The sequence below is a fragment of the Apiospora marii genome, assembly GCF_038362585.1.
Source record: "Apiospora marii strain CBS 49790 chromosome Unknown utg000003l_segment0_segment0, whole genome shotgun sequence".
NCBI lineage: Eukaryota > Fungi > Ascomycota > Sordariomycetes > Amphisphaeriales > Apiosporaceae > Apiospora > Apiospora marii.
Genome location: NW_027117374.1, coordinates 390,654 through 405,122, shown reverse-complemented (window position 1 = coordinate 405,122; position 14,469 = coordinate 390,654). Strand labels below are relative to the sequence as shown.

The 14,469-nt window shown below is 56.3% G+C and overlaps 6 protein-coding genes across 6 annotated transcripts; 3 read left to right on the top strand and 3 right to left on the bottom strand.

The window, feature by feature from the left end:
• Nucleotides 1-290: 290 nt before the first annotated feature.
• On the top strand, nt 291-2,994 carry PG985_003597 (uncharacterized protein; the record flags this gene model as incomplete). The annotated part of the gene is made up of 5 exons (XM_066823366.1): nt 291-1,307; nt 1,390-2,002; nt 2,105-2,308; nt 2,386-2,661; nt 2,795-2,994. 5 exons carry the CDS (start codon nt 291-293, stop codon nt 2,992-2,994), a joined length of 2,310 nt encoding a protein of 769 aa, XP_066686526.1.
• A 228-nt stretch (nt 2,995-3,222) lies between these two features.
• On the bottom strand, nt 3,223-3,973 carry PG985_003596 (uncharacterized protein; the record flags this gene model as incomplete). The annotated part of the gene is made up of 2 exons (XM_066823365.1): nt 3,223-3,549; nt 3,659-3,973. 2 exons carry the CDS (start codon nt 3,971-3,973, stop codon nt 3,223-3,225), a joined length of 642 nt encoding a protein of 213 aa, XP_066686525.1.
• A 1,189-nt stretch (nt 3,974-5,162) lies between these two features.
• PG985_003595 (cytochrome b5) lies at nt 5,163-6,893 on the bottom strand (the record flags this gene model as incomplete). Its single annotated transcript, XM_066823364.1, has 4 exons — nt 5,163-5,650; nt 5,746-6,216; nt 6,325-6,585; nt 6,698-6,893. The coding sequence occupies 4 exons, from the start codon at nt 6,891-6,893 to the stop codon at nt 5,163-5,165; spliced, it is 1,416 nt and encodes a 471-aa protein (XP_066686524.1).
• A 5-nt stretch (nt 6,894-6,898) lies between these two features.
• PG985_003594 (uncharacterized protein) lies at nt 6,899-10,011 on the bottom strand (the record flags this gene model as incomplete). Its single annotated transcript, XM_066823363.1, has 4 exons — nt 6,899-6,952; nt 7,114-8,604; nt 8,904-9,582; nt 9,653-10,011. 4 exons carry the CDS (start codon nt 10,009-10,011, stop codon nt 6,899-6,901), a joined length of 2,583 nt encoding a protein of 860 aa, XP_066686523.1.
• A 926-nt stretch (nt 10,012-10,937) lies between these two features.
• Nucleotides 10,938-12,015, top strand: PG985_003593 (uncharacterized protein; the record flags this gene model as incomplete). Its single annotated transcript, XM_066823362.1, has 2 exons — nt 10,938-11,590; nt 11,664-12,015. The coding sequence occupies 2 exons, from the start codon at nt 10,938-10,940 to the stop codon at nt 12,013-12,015; spliced, it is 1,005 nt and encodes a 334-aa protein (XP_066686522.1).
• A 535-nt stretch (nt 12,016-12,550) lies between these two features.
• On the top strand, nt 12,551-14,260 carry PG985_003592 (uncharacterized protein; the record flags this gene model as incomplete). The annotated part of the gene is made up of 1 exon (XM_066823361.1): nt 12,551-14,260. The coding sequence occupies one exon, from the start codon at nt 12,551-12,553 to the stop codon at nt 14,258-14,260; it is 1,710 nt and encodes a 569-aa protein (XP_066686521.1).
• Nucleotides 14,261-14,469: the final 209 nt, after the last annotated feature.

The window sequence follows — 14,469 nt, the reverse complement described above, 5'->3', positions numbered from 1 at the left end:
ACCTTGCGGATTTCGGTATCCACGTATGCCCACGATGCGACTTTCACATCATTGAAGAAGACGACGAAAAAGAGACAAATACCGGGATACGCAAAGAGCTTAAGGTACTTCAGCCGAATTCGGAGGTACTCGGACCGAATAATTCAAACATTGAAGCGGATATACTGGCTCAACTCAAGAGCATCAATGAGGGTATTGGTATTCTTGTTGAGAAAACAGAACAGGAATATTCAGGTACTGAAGACGAAGGATCAGATGACGAAGAACAACAATCGGCTTCAACGAAAACCATGCAGGATGATGCGGGAGAGGGGGTGTCTCCGTCAGGCATTTATCACGAGGTGGAGTTCGATGATCTCGCGTGGAATCGGCTTCACAGACAACCATGGAGCAAGCCATTCGATCCTACCGAAGCACGGAAAGGGGTAGAGGTTCATGGGAAAAGTGGCATAGCGAAGGTAACTACGACTATCCAGACTGACATCCAGGCGGATGACGACCGAACAGAGACAGAGCGTGTCAGAGTTAAGAAGGCGGGCTTCCTTCGCAACCCCGACGTCGAGATTAGCTCCTTCTTCCAAGTTCTGACCATCGAGTCGAAACAGCTCATCGCGGCACTGCGAGCGTTGGTGGAGTATTACCCTTCTGCCCGCTTAGAGACAGACCCCGTCGGGTTTCTTTCCCCTTTCTGTGTCCTAGCTCATCACATTGATGAGCTAGAGTCCTATAAAGAGGCACTGAGCAATAAAGAACAACTAGGTCCAGCCCCTGAGCGTCAAGGGGAACTCTCAGACATTCAGCGCGAGGTTACTGTCGACCATCTTGGCCAGCTTCTGCATTTTATGAAGCACAACATGTTCAGTCGGCAGCTTGCGGCGGAACAAGCGAGACACATACGGGGCCCCCCAGTGTGCACCTTCTCTATGCTCTGGCTGTTGTACAAGCCCGGCACAACAGTCTACGTCAGAGATGACTCAGGAAAGACCAGCGCTTACATCATACTGTCTGTTGTGGTCGACGGTACATTTTCAGCGACCCTCGAGCGTTCGGATCCATACGAGGTGAGGTTGTGGTCTCTGAGCTTCGATGGTACCTACGTGCGTCGAGCCATGGAAGTCATAACGATTGGCTCTTTCGATGGCGAACGCCCTATCATGGATCTGAAGATCATCCCAGCGTCATTTGTAGATGCGGCAGATGGAAACAAAACAAGGCAGGAGTTGATACAAAGAGGGGGGAAATGGTACGGAATGCTCGCTGGAGCTCAGCAGTGGCATTACTCAGGCCAGACCCTCGACAAAACGACGGTGAGATATGTTCGCTCCTTGGAACCAGGCACTTTCTAATCTGATTCCAGCTTGACTCCAGAGTTGTAATAGATCTTGGCAGCTATCTTCGCGAAAACAATCAAGGCGAAGGCACTTTGGCCTCATCATTGTTTGGGGACACATTCGACGTGGCAGACATGGGGAGAACCTCGCCATTTGCTCGTGCGAGACATGCCGAGGGTGTCGACCACATCCTCCAAAAGGGTTCCGCTGGACGGATTACGACATTATCAATCCCGAAACCGACGATCTCCGGCTCCCCGAAGGCCACCCGGACCGGGACCACCGCTACCTGCTTTGCTCGGGAAAGCTCAAAGGGTTTTCTCTGAAAACTCGGACATGGGGTACAGACGCTCACAGTATTCTCTACTTGTTTTTTTTTTTGAATCGGTCTAACAAGGTGACAGAAAGTCTGGATGTGGAACGGTGCAAGCCTGCCAACATCAACCCCAAAGCGCTCGACACACTCGTTATGTCAGACGAAAGGAAGAGGATGATTAAGGCCATAGTGCAGAAGTACACTGGCCCCACGTCTATGCCGGTGATGTCCGGGGGAAGATGGGGCGCAGACTTCATCCAAACCAAGGGGGAAGGCCAGATCTTCCTCCTTCATGGGGGCCCAGGCGTTGGGAAGACATATGTGAGGAGCGATAAGATACGAACCCCCCCATCTAGTTCTCGCTGACGTTTTGACAGACTGCTGGCAAGTTTGACTACATCAAATGCCTCCATACTGTGCCCAGAAATTGACTGATTCGTAACTAACTGGCTGATAGAATGCATTGCGGAACTCATTGGACGTCCCCTACTCTCGCTAACATGCGCCGACTTGGGTACCGATGAGCAGAGCATGGAGCACAGCCTGTCAAAGTGGTTCAAACTTGCCGAACAATGGGGCGCTGTCATGCTTCTGGACGAAGCCGACATCTGGCTCGAAAGGCGAATGGTCTCCGATTTGAAGCGGAACACGCTTGTTGCAGGTATCTATCGCCCTTTCCTTAACCCATTATAAGGCCCCAGGAAGCTGATTCTTGATTGGCGCTAATCGTGAGTAAAGTCTTCCTGCGATGCCTGGAGTACTACCGAGGCATCTTGTTCCTAACCAGCAACCGGGTCGGGACTTTCGACGACGCCTTCATCTCCCGGATTCACGTCGTCATCCACTATGAAGACCTCGAAGAACCACAGCGGAAGCAGATCTGGAAGCAGTTCTTCGACAAGCTCGAGAGGGAGCGGAAGGACAGCATCATCGTCGAGTCCCGTGCGAAGCACTTCGTGCTTAACGACTCCGAGATGCGGAAACTGCCGTGGAACGGGCGAGAAATCCGCAACGGTGAGTAGTCTAGTAGTGTTCATACTGCTTTGCGTACCCCTATCCGACTTCACTTGGGGCTCCCTGGAGTTCTCCGAACTCAGTCAGCTTTGAATCTTTGCCATTGAAAATGTGTTGACACTGCATTGTCCAGCTTTCCAAACCGCCGTTTCGCTAGCCGAGTATAGATTCTACTTCGAAGGAGGAAAGGACGAGAGCGACAAGATCGTCCTGGACAAGATGGACTTTGAGCAAGTCTGCCAGATGTCCCTGGAGTTCAAGAAATACCTGACTCAAGTCCATTCGGGAGATGATGAGAATGACAGGGCAATGAGACAAAGGGCTAGAGCTTAATGAGGGTGGTTTCCTTGCTTCTTGAGATGGTCATAGGCGTTACATTTCAGTTGCGTTGGAAGTGGTAGATTGCTAGTAACGAACTGATGAGCAATTGGTTTATTTATAGTTTCCATGTTTGGCAATGCTACGCTATGCTATCGCCTTGTACGATCTTCTCTCAACACATAACCCACTCTTCCTTCTATCCAACCAATTTGGCAAAGACGGCCCGACCGACGTCACCCTCTATTTCAGCACCTTCAACGTCTCGCTAAACGGCAGCTTGGGCGGCGGCCCGGCGGGGTGCTCCTGCGCCTCGGCGCCGAAGACGAGGTTGGCCTTGAGGCTGTACTCCTCGGGCACGCCGGCGTACCGCTTGATGACGGCCTCGACGGGCGGCATGGCGTTGAGGTGCTGCAGCGAGCCGCCGAGCCCCTCGAGCGCCAGCGCCGACCACACCAGCAGGTGCGCCATGCCGTGCGCGTGGTCCGACCACTGCCCGAACATGTGCGCCGCCGAGGGGTGGGTCTGCCCGGACTCGGCGATGGTGGTGGTGCGCTCCCAGAAGAGGACCTGTGGGGGTTGTTAGTAAGATATCTCGATTGGATCCATCGAGTAGAGAAGAGAGTGGGGAAGAAAAGAAGGGAAAGAAGAAGCAGAAAAAGAAAGCAAAGAAACTCACAGAGCCGTAAGCCCCCTTCAACCCCTGGAACAGCCCGCTCATCTTGTTCCAGGTCTCCTCGCCGGCGACCTGGGTCAGGAACGGCTGGGCGGCGGCGATGATGTCGTCGAAGAGCCGGGCGTGCTTGTCGCCCAGGACGAGGGTGACGCGCACGGGCTGGGTGTTGTAGGAGGAGGGGGCGAAGGAGAGGACCTCCTGGACGACCTGCTCGATGCGGGCGTCGGACACGGGCGAGGTGTTCTTGAGGGCGTAGACGCTGCGGCGGTACTTGGCGGCCTGCAGGAACTGGTCCGTGGTGATGCCGGGGGCTGCCATTTTGGGTGTGTATATGTGATTGGCTGGTTGATTACTGTAATATGTTACAGGGGTTGTAGGGTGGATGTGTCTATGGTATATCGTCTGTCGCTCTATGAACTTGATGAGGAATCGAGAATCAAAGACCCCCAGAAAAGGGAGGGAACTGCGCCGCATTATGTACTCGGCCAAGCTCCCAACCAATGCATCTTGAGTCTGTCGATGGTGGTAGCTCTTGGCTGTCTGCCAATCGCTCGCCTAGATGCCCCCTTCCCGCATACGACAGCCCAGCAAGGCAAACAAAAAGCAACCGTAAAGGTACGTGTAACCTGCAGAGGGGCGGCCGGGCTTGGCTTATCCTTACCTTACAAATGGATGAGGTGAGCAGGCTTGCAGCATGAGGCGCCCTCTTGTGGTTGGGCGGACGCAAGGAAAGCCCGAGATGCCACAAATGGCTGGCTGGGCGCACAACCGAAGCCTGGTTTGGGACTGGGTGCTAAGTATGCTTGGGGGCCAGACTGGATGGACTACCTAGCCCGGGATGGCAGTGCCAGAATTGCTGACATGCATTCGAACTGCTACATTCCAGCGGCTTCCCATTGGCATTTGGGGAAGCGGGGTCGGGTTCCCTTTGGCGTCTCCCAGGTCCGGCATCCATCTTAGACGACGCCAGCATCGGCTAGCGACAAGCCACCGCGAAATCTGGATTAATAATGCTTTGCAATCCAGATCTCACCACCTTAGTCACCCCTCTCATCCCTTGATCCAGCTGCGATCTAGCGCTTCCCATTTGTCGCCGGGATGAAACATTGACAAGGCGGTGTCGTTTCTGTGCAACAGTCCCAGGTCGGTGTGCTAAAATCTTATCTAATACCCGCGCGGGAGCCATTTCGCGGGGCATTCCCTGAGCTGGATGTAGGCAAGTACTATCGGTAACCTTGGCACCTTCTGGATTGGCTCAGAGCCCCGAAGGCAGCCCCTGAGCTAGGGCGTGTCAGCCCGCAGCACTCGGGCGCAGGGCCTCCGGCCTGATGGTGATCGCATTCGACTACGACTACATATGCAGCATGACCTGCGAAGCAATGAAGGAGAGCGTCAAGTAATACAGCGTCTATAAGATGTTGCCTAAAAAAAATGCTAGTAGATAATGCGTAGATTGTAGTGGTACATGTCAGAAATCACAGCCCAAAGTCGTCCCTGCCCCCAAAGTTCAAACCCGCCGCTTCACCGAAGGCCCCGCCGCCGCCTTCCCATCAACATCTGCAGACCTCTTCTTCCCTCCCCGGCCCGATGCCGACTTCAACTTCGCCGCACGATTACGGAGGAAGTTCTCGAGGTCACCCTGTCCAAACTTCCGGCGGCCCCCACCCTCACCCTTACACGCCCGCCCATGCCCCCTCTCCCCTCTCCCGCAAAACCGGATACGGCCGCCGCAGCTGGGGTCGTCCTTATCAATGCCCCAGATCAAGCGCTGCAGCTCGTCCTCCTTGGCCTCCTCCTCGGAGGGCCCGACGCGGCTCTTCAGCAGCTCCTCCACCGTGGGCTCCGGGATCGCCTCGCCCGCGACCGCGCGCCCGATAATGCGGTACGGGAAGTATTGCCGGAGCCACTCGCACAGCCCCTCGTCCTCCAGCTCGGTGCCGGCCCACATGTGCGGCAGCTCTTTGCCGTGGATGGACTTGCCGTGCAGCATGAGGGCTGTAGTTCAGTCAGCATGTGTGTGTGTGTGTTTGTGCTTCAATTGCTTTGTAGGGTTATGGGAACAGAAATAAGGTATTGGAGAGGAGTCTTACTGGTAACATCAAACACGTTCCCCTCAATCGTCACCCAGGCCCCCTGCGAGCTCCGCGGGTTGTTATGCCTCGCCACCTCGCCCATCGGGATCTCGCCCACCTCGGCCGACTCGACGTGAGCCACGATCGCCTCCTTGCACTCGGTGTAGATGTGCACCAGCGCATTCGAAACCTCGCCGGGCTCCTGGATGGCCTCGGACGCGTCCTTGCCGACCAGATGGGCGACCACGGGGAGGACCCACTGGTCCTCCGCCGACGCATCCAGCTTGGAAAGGTCAAAGACCCAGTCGTGGATGGCAACGTGGCCCTCCTCGATCTGATCCCGCTCGATTTCCGGCACAAGCTTACCCACGGCGAGCTCCGCGAAGTCGGCCATGGTGTCGGGTCCATGGAATTCGTAGAAGTCGTTGGCCTCGCGCCCAAACGCCTGGGCCAAGATATCCCGCCCGCCTGGATGGCGCTCCACGTAAGCTATCCCGAGAAACGAACAGAGTCAGCAGGTAAGCGGGCGGGGGTTTGTCGCAATATCCCGGACCCGAAGGGAACGCGAGAAGGAAGGGAGAGAGAAGTGAAACGAACCAGAAACATTGTAGATGATGCCGTCAACAGATATGTACATGCCCGACGTGGGGTTGTCATGCCAGCCCAGCATAGCAGGGGTGAAAGGAGGAAGCACCGTCTTCCTGAGAGCCTTGATTCCTTCAAACAGCGCGCACCGGAACGGCTGCAGCCGTTTCAGCAGGTCCTCGTACACGTCCGGATCATCAGGGAGCCTCTTGGGCCGACCGCCGGGGTTCTCCGTCAATTGGCCCTTTTCCATTTGCGTGCCAAAGGTGAATGCTGCACGGGAGCACCCCTCTGTTAGCTTACTTGAATTGACTAGGACCGGCTCGAGGGGGGCAGAAATGACCCCGAATCAGGACGAGGTTTTACATCATGGAAATAAACTTACTTGTGATATCGTACACGGTCGTGCCTATGACAATCCACATCGGCATTCCCTCCTCACCATCGTACTCGGCGATCTGCTCCGCGGTCCGAGGAATGAGAAGCTTGCCGACCTTTTTGCAGACTTGGCCCAGTTTGCCCCTTATGTCATCGGCCGCGGGGTGCCCGTCATTGCGCAACATGGGGCCGAGCGGGGTCATCGTGATCAGTTTCCGCCGTACCCTATCTGCGTTGGGGTATCCCATTTGGGAGCATAGTTCTGTAGGGAAGATGATCCCCAAGTTAGAATCAGGTATGATCGGATGGGAACGAGAGGCGCCACCATAGCGGCACATAGTGAACGGAGGGGAACAGGATAGGGGGAAGCTTACGTGAAATGGAAAATATGTCATAGCCGTCATTACCGTCACTTTCAATTACCCAGAAGCCCTCGTCGTCCATATTGTTGCCGACCTCTCCGGTAGAATAGTGCACGGGATAGGGATTATGCCTTGCCCGCGAGCGAGATCGACTGCGAGAAGTACGAGGGCGCCGTGGTATGGACCCAGGCGGTAGCTGAATATATTGCTGCAGCTGTTGCAGCTGTTGCTGTTGCTGCTGCTGCTGTTGTTGATTGTTAGTATTCTGCCACTCCCGCATCTTCTTGTCAAAATACGCCTGCTGCTGCTTCTTCATCTTCCTTTTCCACGGGGGCGTCTGGTTGCCAATCGTCGGGGTTTGCGGCGGACTGGGGACGTAGTAGTCCGCGTCGACCCCCGTGGGCGCGGAGGAGGCCGTCCAGGAGCAGATGGGGGTGTTGAAGTAGTTGACGTCGACGCCGGTGCTGATGACGCTGGCCCACCGGTCGTCGTACGCGGGCACCTTGAAGTCGAAGTCGGACCACTGGTTCGGGTCCGTGACGCCGGCGTGGTGCGCCGACAGCTTCCGGAACGCGTTGTAGCACGCCTCGAGCCAGACGTGCGGGATCGGGTAGGCCATGGCCATGGGCGCGAACCGGGTCCAGAACAGGTTGAGCCCCGCCTTGGGGTGCAGCCACGGGCCGGCTGCGTGCTCGAACGCGTCGCCCCAGCCCATGTGTGTCGCCGGGTGAAAGGTCAGGGGCTGCGTCCATTTCAAGCTGGCCGAGATGCTGGGCCAAAGCCAGTATTCCTTGGCCTTTTTCCTGTAGTTCGCCTGGCCAGCTAGGACCGGCATGGATGCCATCATCAGTCCGGCGATGGCTCGCCAGAGATTTATCGCGGGGCCGTCCGTCGCTTTGAAGGTGGGATCATCAAATTGGTCTACGCCATCGCGGTCGATCATGGCCCAGACCAGCTTTGTACACTGGATAAGGTCTCGGCGGGCGTGCGCCTCGCAGAACTGGGAGATCCATCTTCTGGCCTCGACATGGCTCCACGGACTAAGAGACCATTTCCGATATTGCTCTTGCCACCAGGGCCGCGCCGCCCGATTCCAGTTCGTCAGCCCTACCCACCGTTTCTGCATGTCGACGTATTTTTGCGACATTTCGGGCACCACGTTTCTGGGCTGCACAACCCGGGCGCTGAACATCCTTAAGCCATAGTGGGTGTCGCTATTCTGCGTCCGCGTAAGGAGGACTTTCGGGTGCCGAAAAGCAACTTGGCCCCAGTGTTTGACTACCGTCTGCCAATATTCCTCGGAGAAGAGACAGGTGGACCACAGAGGCGGAACGCTATGACGCTGCACCTCCGAGAGCTGACGAGTCCACCTTTCAGGTAGCGCGTTGTCCCTCCCCAACGAATGAGGCCAATTCATGTAACTCATAACGGTGTTGGCGCCGGGTGCGTAGTCAACACTTTCGTCGTTCAATACCGCCCCGTCCATGAGACCGTCGAAATAGGTCATCTCGAAAGCATTACCCGCCTCACGTCCAAGCATGGGGAGAATGAACTGTTACCGAGAGTTAGATGGCCATGGGCAGCATTGAATGACAGCAATATAGAAGGGGGCTTTAGTACGGGGAGAGGCAGAAAATGAACATACTGGCTCTTCATACGACGTATTAAGAACCTTTGAATCTAGGTACGCCCTACCAAAGAGAATAGAGTGCTGGTGCATACCGAATTAGTCGTTTGAGTAAGCCTAGACCAGGGACATTGGCGAAGCCTACCGTCATTTCATGAAGCAACTGTGCCGCCTTGGTGTGAGCATACAGGATCCGACGCATCTGCGGTGGGGGCTTTGCTTACCGTATGAGCTATACTCGCAAGCGCAAAGTACCGCTCGGCAGGCTTCGATTGTGTATTAAGAAGACAGCGGAGCGCCGCAACGTGGAAGGCAGACACATGGGTATTTTCTGGGTCCTGTGCGATCAAGGTCCCGGATACGGGACCTGACGCAGCAGCTGTAGCTGCAAGCGCCGCCGCGTTCATCGGCGTGCCGTTGGGGCCCGTCATCTGAGCGGCCGCCTGGTTGACCAGAGATTGAAAGGGCATCAAGGTGGGCGCGGCAGGAGGGGATCCTACGTTCTGTAGTGCCGCTGGGTTGACGGTACCGCTTTGCGGCGCCTGTACGTAAACTGGCAAGTTCGAGGAGTTGTTGCTAGAATGCCTGAGGGCAGGGAGGACGGCTTGAATGTTACCTTGCGAGGCCTGGACGAATGTGTTGACCGACGCCTGGGAGTACAAAAAGGTTGTAAAGCCGTACAAGGAGTTCTGCTTGCTGCTGTCCTCGTCAAGGAAGCCCATTATAAAGTTTTGAAGGAGTTGCTCGAGTCTTGCCCTCATCTCCGCGGCAGTTGCTCTCTGTGCCATCGGGCGTTCAAGCATAACCTCTGGCGATTCCAACCCATTATCGTTACAATAGTCGGCCAATTCCGGGTCAATATCGGACCATTTTCGGATCTCACTGAAAAGGATGGTATCCAGCCTGTAGAATAGGCGTTAGGGACGTGCCACGGCGGATTGGGGGACATTTTGCAAGAGAGATTTATACAGACCAGGGATGACGCTCCTCGACAATGGTGGACACGATGCGATTCATCAGCTCCATAACGATGCGCAGCTTTGACCAAATGGCTGGATTGTCAGCGGTCCACCAGTTGTTGTGGTATTTGAGCAAATCCGGGTGAGGATTTGGGACACCGGCAACGCCGTCGACGCGTAGATCGAACCACCTAGCTCTTTTGAAGAAGTTGAACCACTGGGTCTCGTCGACTGAGATCAGTTCGGGGTCAATCTCAACGTCGTTGCCCTTTGACACGCCGCCCAGCAACGATGGCAGGCGCCAGGACTGTATGCCGGATCGATTTTGCGTCTGGTTCCTCTCCGAGTAGAATAATACATCCAATTCCTGCATGTTGGGCAACGGCAGCTGTTGTTGGGGCAGTGGCTGGTCGATCTTGGACCAAGGTATATCGGGAATGGTGGGGGCCAACCCCGAATGGTGGACCCCATCTCCAGTCTGTCGAAAGAAAGGGTCCTTCGAAGGAGTGAAGTGTTGAGCCCAGGGGGATTCCGGTAGGGGGTTGACAGGCCGGCGTGCCATGGTAGGGTAGGTAAAGATGGTGTTGAGTTTCTTCTTTTCCCCTTTTCAAGTAAACAATAAGCAACAATGTCAATCTGTATGAGGCAAGTCCAGCATGGCCTCGGCGGGCATCGCACAACTTGTGTGGGGGTGGTGCATTGTCACTATCACGGGTTTTCTTTGTGTAAGGAATGAAGTGGCTAGTGGATTTCCGCATGCGATCGCAGACAAGGGAACCCCGAATTCTTTCATTGCGTTATGTCTTGTATTACCTGGGGGAGGCAGTATATCTATAAAGTAGGGTTGAGGTCGGTGGAATTTCGCCATATTTGCAGGAAATAGATTGACTGATTCTAATGGATGTTGAAGGTGAATGTTGGCTCATGACCTTATTTCAATGGGTTGTTCGGCTCCAGCTATGAGGTGCCCCGTAAACACTAGGTAGGTGCTAGGCACTAGGCACTAGGCAGCTAGGGGTCTCCTACACTACTACATAATTGAATGCTAGAACTGGGGAGGGGTCAATGTGATTGGGTTGATGGCAAGTGCTTATCGATAACTGGAGCTTCCCCCACCTGCGCTGAGGTCCCCTGCTACGTCACTTGCAGCTTCCAGCTCAGACGCAATGATGAGACGCAAACATAAGTAAAGATAAAAAAAGAACAAACGATCCCACTCCCCCACGACAGTCCATCATTGGAATACACCTGGTATCTACCCAACAGACCTCGGCGCTCACTCGTCGCAATTCCACGTATATGCTCCGATCCTTCGCCGCCGCTTCGACCAAGATGAAGATGTCGCCCATTGCCGCCGCCGACATCCCCTCGCTCAGCCTTCTCTACAAGCTGAAGAAGCTGGACAAGGCGCAAACCACCCCCGTCCCCGGCGCCACCCCGAAGCACAACGACCGCATTGCCCTCATCCGCGGCGACATCACCACCCTGAGCGTCGATGCCATCGTGAACGCCGCCAACAACTCCCTGCTCGGCGGCGGCGGCGTCGACGGCGCCATCCACCGCGCCGCCGGCCGCGAGCTGAAGAACGAGTGCCGCGGCCTCGGCGGCTGCGACACGGGCAGCGCCAAGATCACCGGCGCCTACAACCTGCCCTGCCAGAAGGTCATCCACACCGTCGGCCCCATCTACGACGACCTGCACCCCGAGCGCAGCGAGGCCGCCCTGCGCGGTTGCTACCGTTCTTCGCTGCAGCTCGCCGTCGAGCATGGACTCAAGACCGTCGCGTTCAGCGGCATCAGCACTGGCGTCTACGGCTATCCCAGCTTGGATGCGTGCCAGGTGGCTTGTGATACCGTCAAGACTTTCCTCGATAAGGACGAGAAGAAGCTGGACAAGGTCATCTTCGTCACTTTCGAGGCCAAGGACGTCCGCTCATACGACGCCACTTTGCCGTAAGTTGTACCCCTCTGCCCCGCACACGGCTCTTTGTCGCGTGAACTGCGCTAATCTCTATACAAACTACAGTCTCTACTTCCCGCCCGACACGGAGACCTCGATCGACCAAGAGAAAGCCGCGGAGGACCAGGCAGCCGAGGCCAAGGCCACGGCCAGCAAGCTTCCTGATGTGCCCACCACTGATCCAGGTGAGGCCGATACCAATCCCGAACATTCTCCAAAGAAGCAGAGGACCTCTGACGACAAAGAGGAAGCCACAGATGACAAGGCGGCAGCCGAAGAAGATCTAGATAAAGCCACAGAGGACCAGATAGCCGAGGCTGAGGCCACCGTCAGCAAGCTTCCCGATGTGCCTACCACTGATCCAGCTGAAGCCGAGGCTGATGCCGGTACTGATCATACCCAGAAGAAGGATAAGTAGGATGGAGAGTCTTGATCTGTTTTCGCCCCTTTACCCAAGTAATCGGGAATTGATGAATGGGCATAATGACTTCACAATGGGCACGGTAGCATGGCGTCGGCGTTATTCCACAATATGGAATGCATGATGGGCCTTGGGATATTGCCTGGCAAGGCAGATGCATAATACACGATTGCTTTAGCATCACACAAATGGAACGACCTTTATCTCGCTTGCTATGTACTCCTGTCTGACCAAGAAGCTTATGAGCCTCGAAAGTTCGAGGTCTTTTCTATTGATAGCCCGAACTCCTTAGTGTAGATATTCCATGTAGAGCATGGCGATCCCTCGAATGGGCATGTTTGATTCCTGAAGCTTCCTAGACGGTACCGGGCCTGAGGATCTCCTTTGAGAGGGGAGTTGCTATGCTTAGGCCTACGCCTCGGACAGGGACATTTATAGACTGCTGTCTGACCCCTGAATGCTCCCCTTCAATTTGATCAACACCAACTCTACTACACAACCACATCTAGCACTCCTTTCTGGCAGGCCCAAAATGGAAAACAGCAATGAGCAAGCACAGCACAACCCATCCCCTCCACCCCGGCCTTCACCCTCACTGTTGCCGAAACCCACCGCAGAAACATCTGCTCCGGGCGAGTCAACCCCAGCATCAACAAAAACGACCGCGACTAAGGATAGCGCTCCCGGTGGAAGTGCGGAAGACCATCCCGTCACGGAGACCATCCAGTCACCCGAGAAACCCCCGGCAAGCCCCGAGGTCTCGACACCCGAGCCCCGTCCCCAACAGGAGAAACCCGACGAGGACGGCACCAACCAGGTCTGCCGCCGCTGCGGTAAGTCCCAGCCTTTATCGCAGTTCATCCCCAAACGCACGCGCCGCGACGACACCTACACCCGCGACTGCCTAACCTGCCGGGACAAGCAAGCCGCCCAGTACCAGAAACGGCACGAGAAGGAGACGCGCGACGCGAAGCCCGGCGAGATCGTCTGCGTCTCGTGCATGGAGGCCCTGCCCGAGGTCGAGTTCCGGACGGTCGCCGGCGAAGACGGTTCCGCGGAGCCGGGCCGACCCCGGAATCGCAAAGACGGCAGCAAGTTTTTCAGGCAGTGTCTCGCCTGCCGCATCGTGCAGAACCCGGCCCGGTGCAGCGACTGCGCCAGGCCCCTTTCCAAGTCGGAGAAGGCCGAGTATGATGACGAGAAGCGCGGGGCCCGGGATCGGCTGTGCCTTGCTTGTATCTCTGCTTCCGAGGCTGCTGATTCTTCTTCATCGGCACCCGTCGCGACGCCGGAGGCTAGGGGTGCCCAAACCAAGCGTCCGCATCCGTCATCCCCTAAGCAGAACACGGGCGCAGCAAAGAAGGCCAGGCTCGCCGAGACCAAGGAGGAGCCTCTGGACGAGGGTGTCGAAGACGAGGCCAATGGTGCCGTTGATGACCCCCTCACCGGCCTAGACCCCAGCGTCGCCGAGTCGACGGATAAAGGAGGAGAGACTTCAAAGACGACAATCCCAGCAACAAAAGCAACACCGCTCGTCGGCGAAACGACGCCAATCGATCTCCGCGACGATCTGTTCTTATTCCGTTCCCCGGCCCTGCCCCTACCGCAGCCGCGAGTGCCGGCCACAACCACAACTGCCGCTGCCACCACCGCCACTTCCCCTGACGCATCTACTACCACCCCAGCAAAGCCAGCCACATCACCCGCCGAGTCCGCGCCCTGGAACCTCCCCCACGACGCCTCCATGCCAATCCCCGAGCCCATCTTCATCGCCTCGCGCACCTACCTCTTCACGGGCCAGCTCCCGCCCCTCCTTCTTACCGGGAAAAACTCCCTCGACTTCCTGCAGCGCCACATGATCGACTTCCTCGGCCTCGCCCTCCCGACCCTGCAGCCCGTCCTCGCGGACCGGGCCGCGTGCGCGAAGCTGCGCGAGGCGTTCCTGCGGCGGCTGCTGTTTCCAGAGGAAGGGGGCGGCGGCCTTTCGCAGCAGTTCCTCGAGGGGCTGGAGAAGGGGCATTCGGCCTTCGGGCGGTTGCTGCGCGATAGGAGCGTCATGTTTCGGCTGCGCGACGCGCTGGAGGTGCATATGGAGCGGTTGGGCTTTTCGGAGGAAGAGCTTGAGAAGTATTTGAGGGATAAGAAAGAGAGGGGGGAGGCAAAGGCTGAGATGGCGACGATAACTGAGGTTGAGCAAAAGAAGAAAGTCGGTTTGGAGTGGGAGGTGGATATGGTCGATTGAGTTGGTGGTGCGGCGTGAGATTCGCTGAAAGTTACATCCACGTTGACTTAATGCCAGATCAGGTCAGATATGGGATCAGCAAACCGAACATACTTGCATAGACAAGTAGCCATGGATATTGTCGCCTGGTGGCAAGAGGATGCTTGATCCTCGCCAGAGCAACCACATTGCCGAGGGGAACAGATGATAGGTTATACCCAGGATAGATC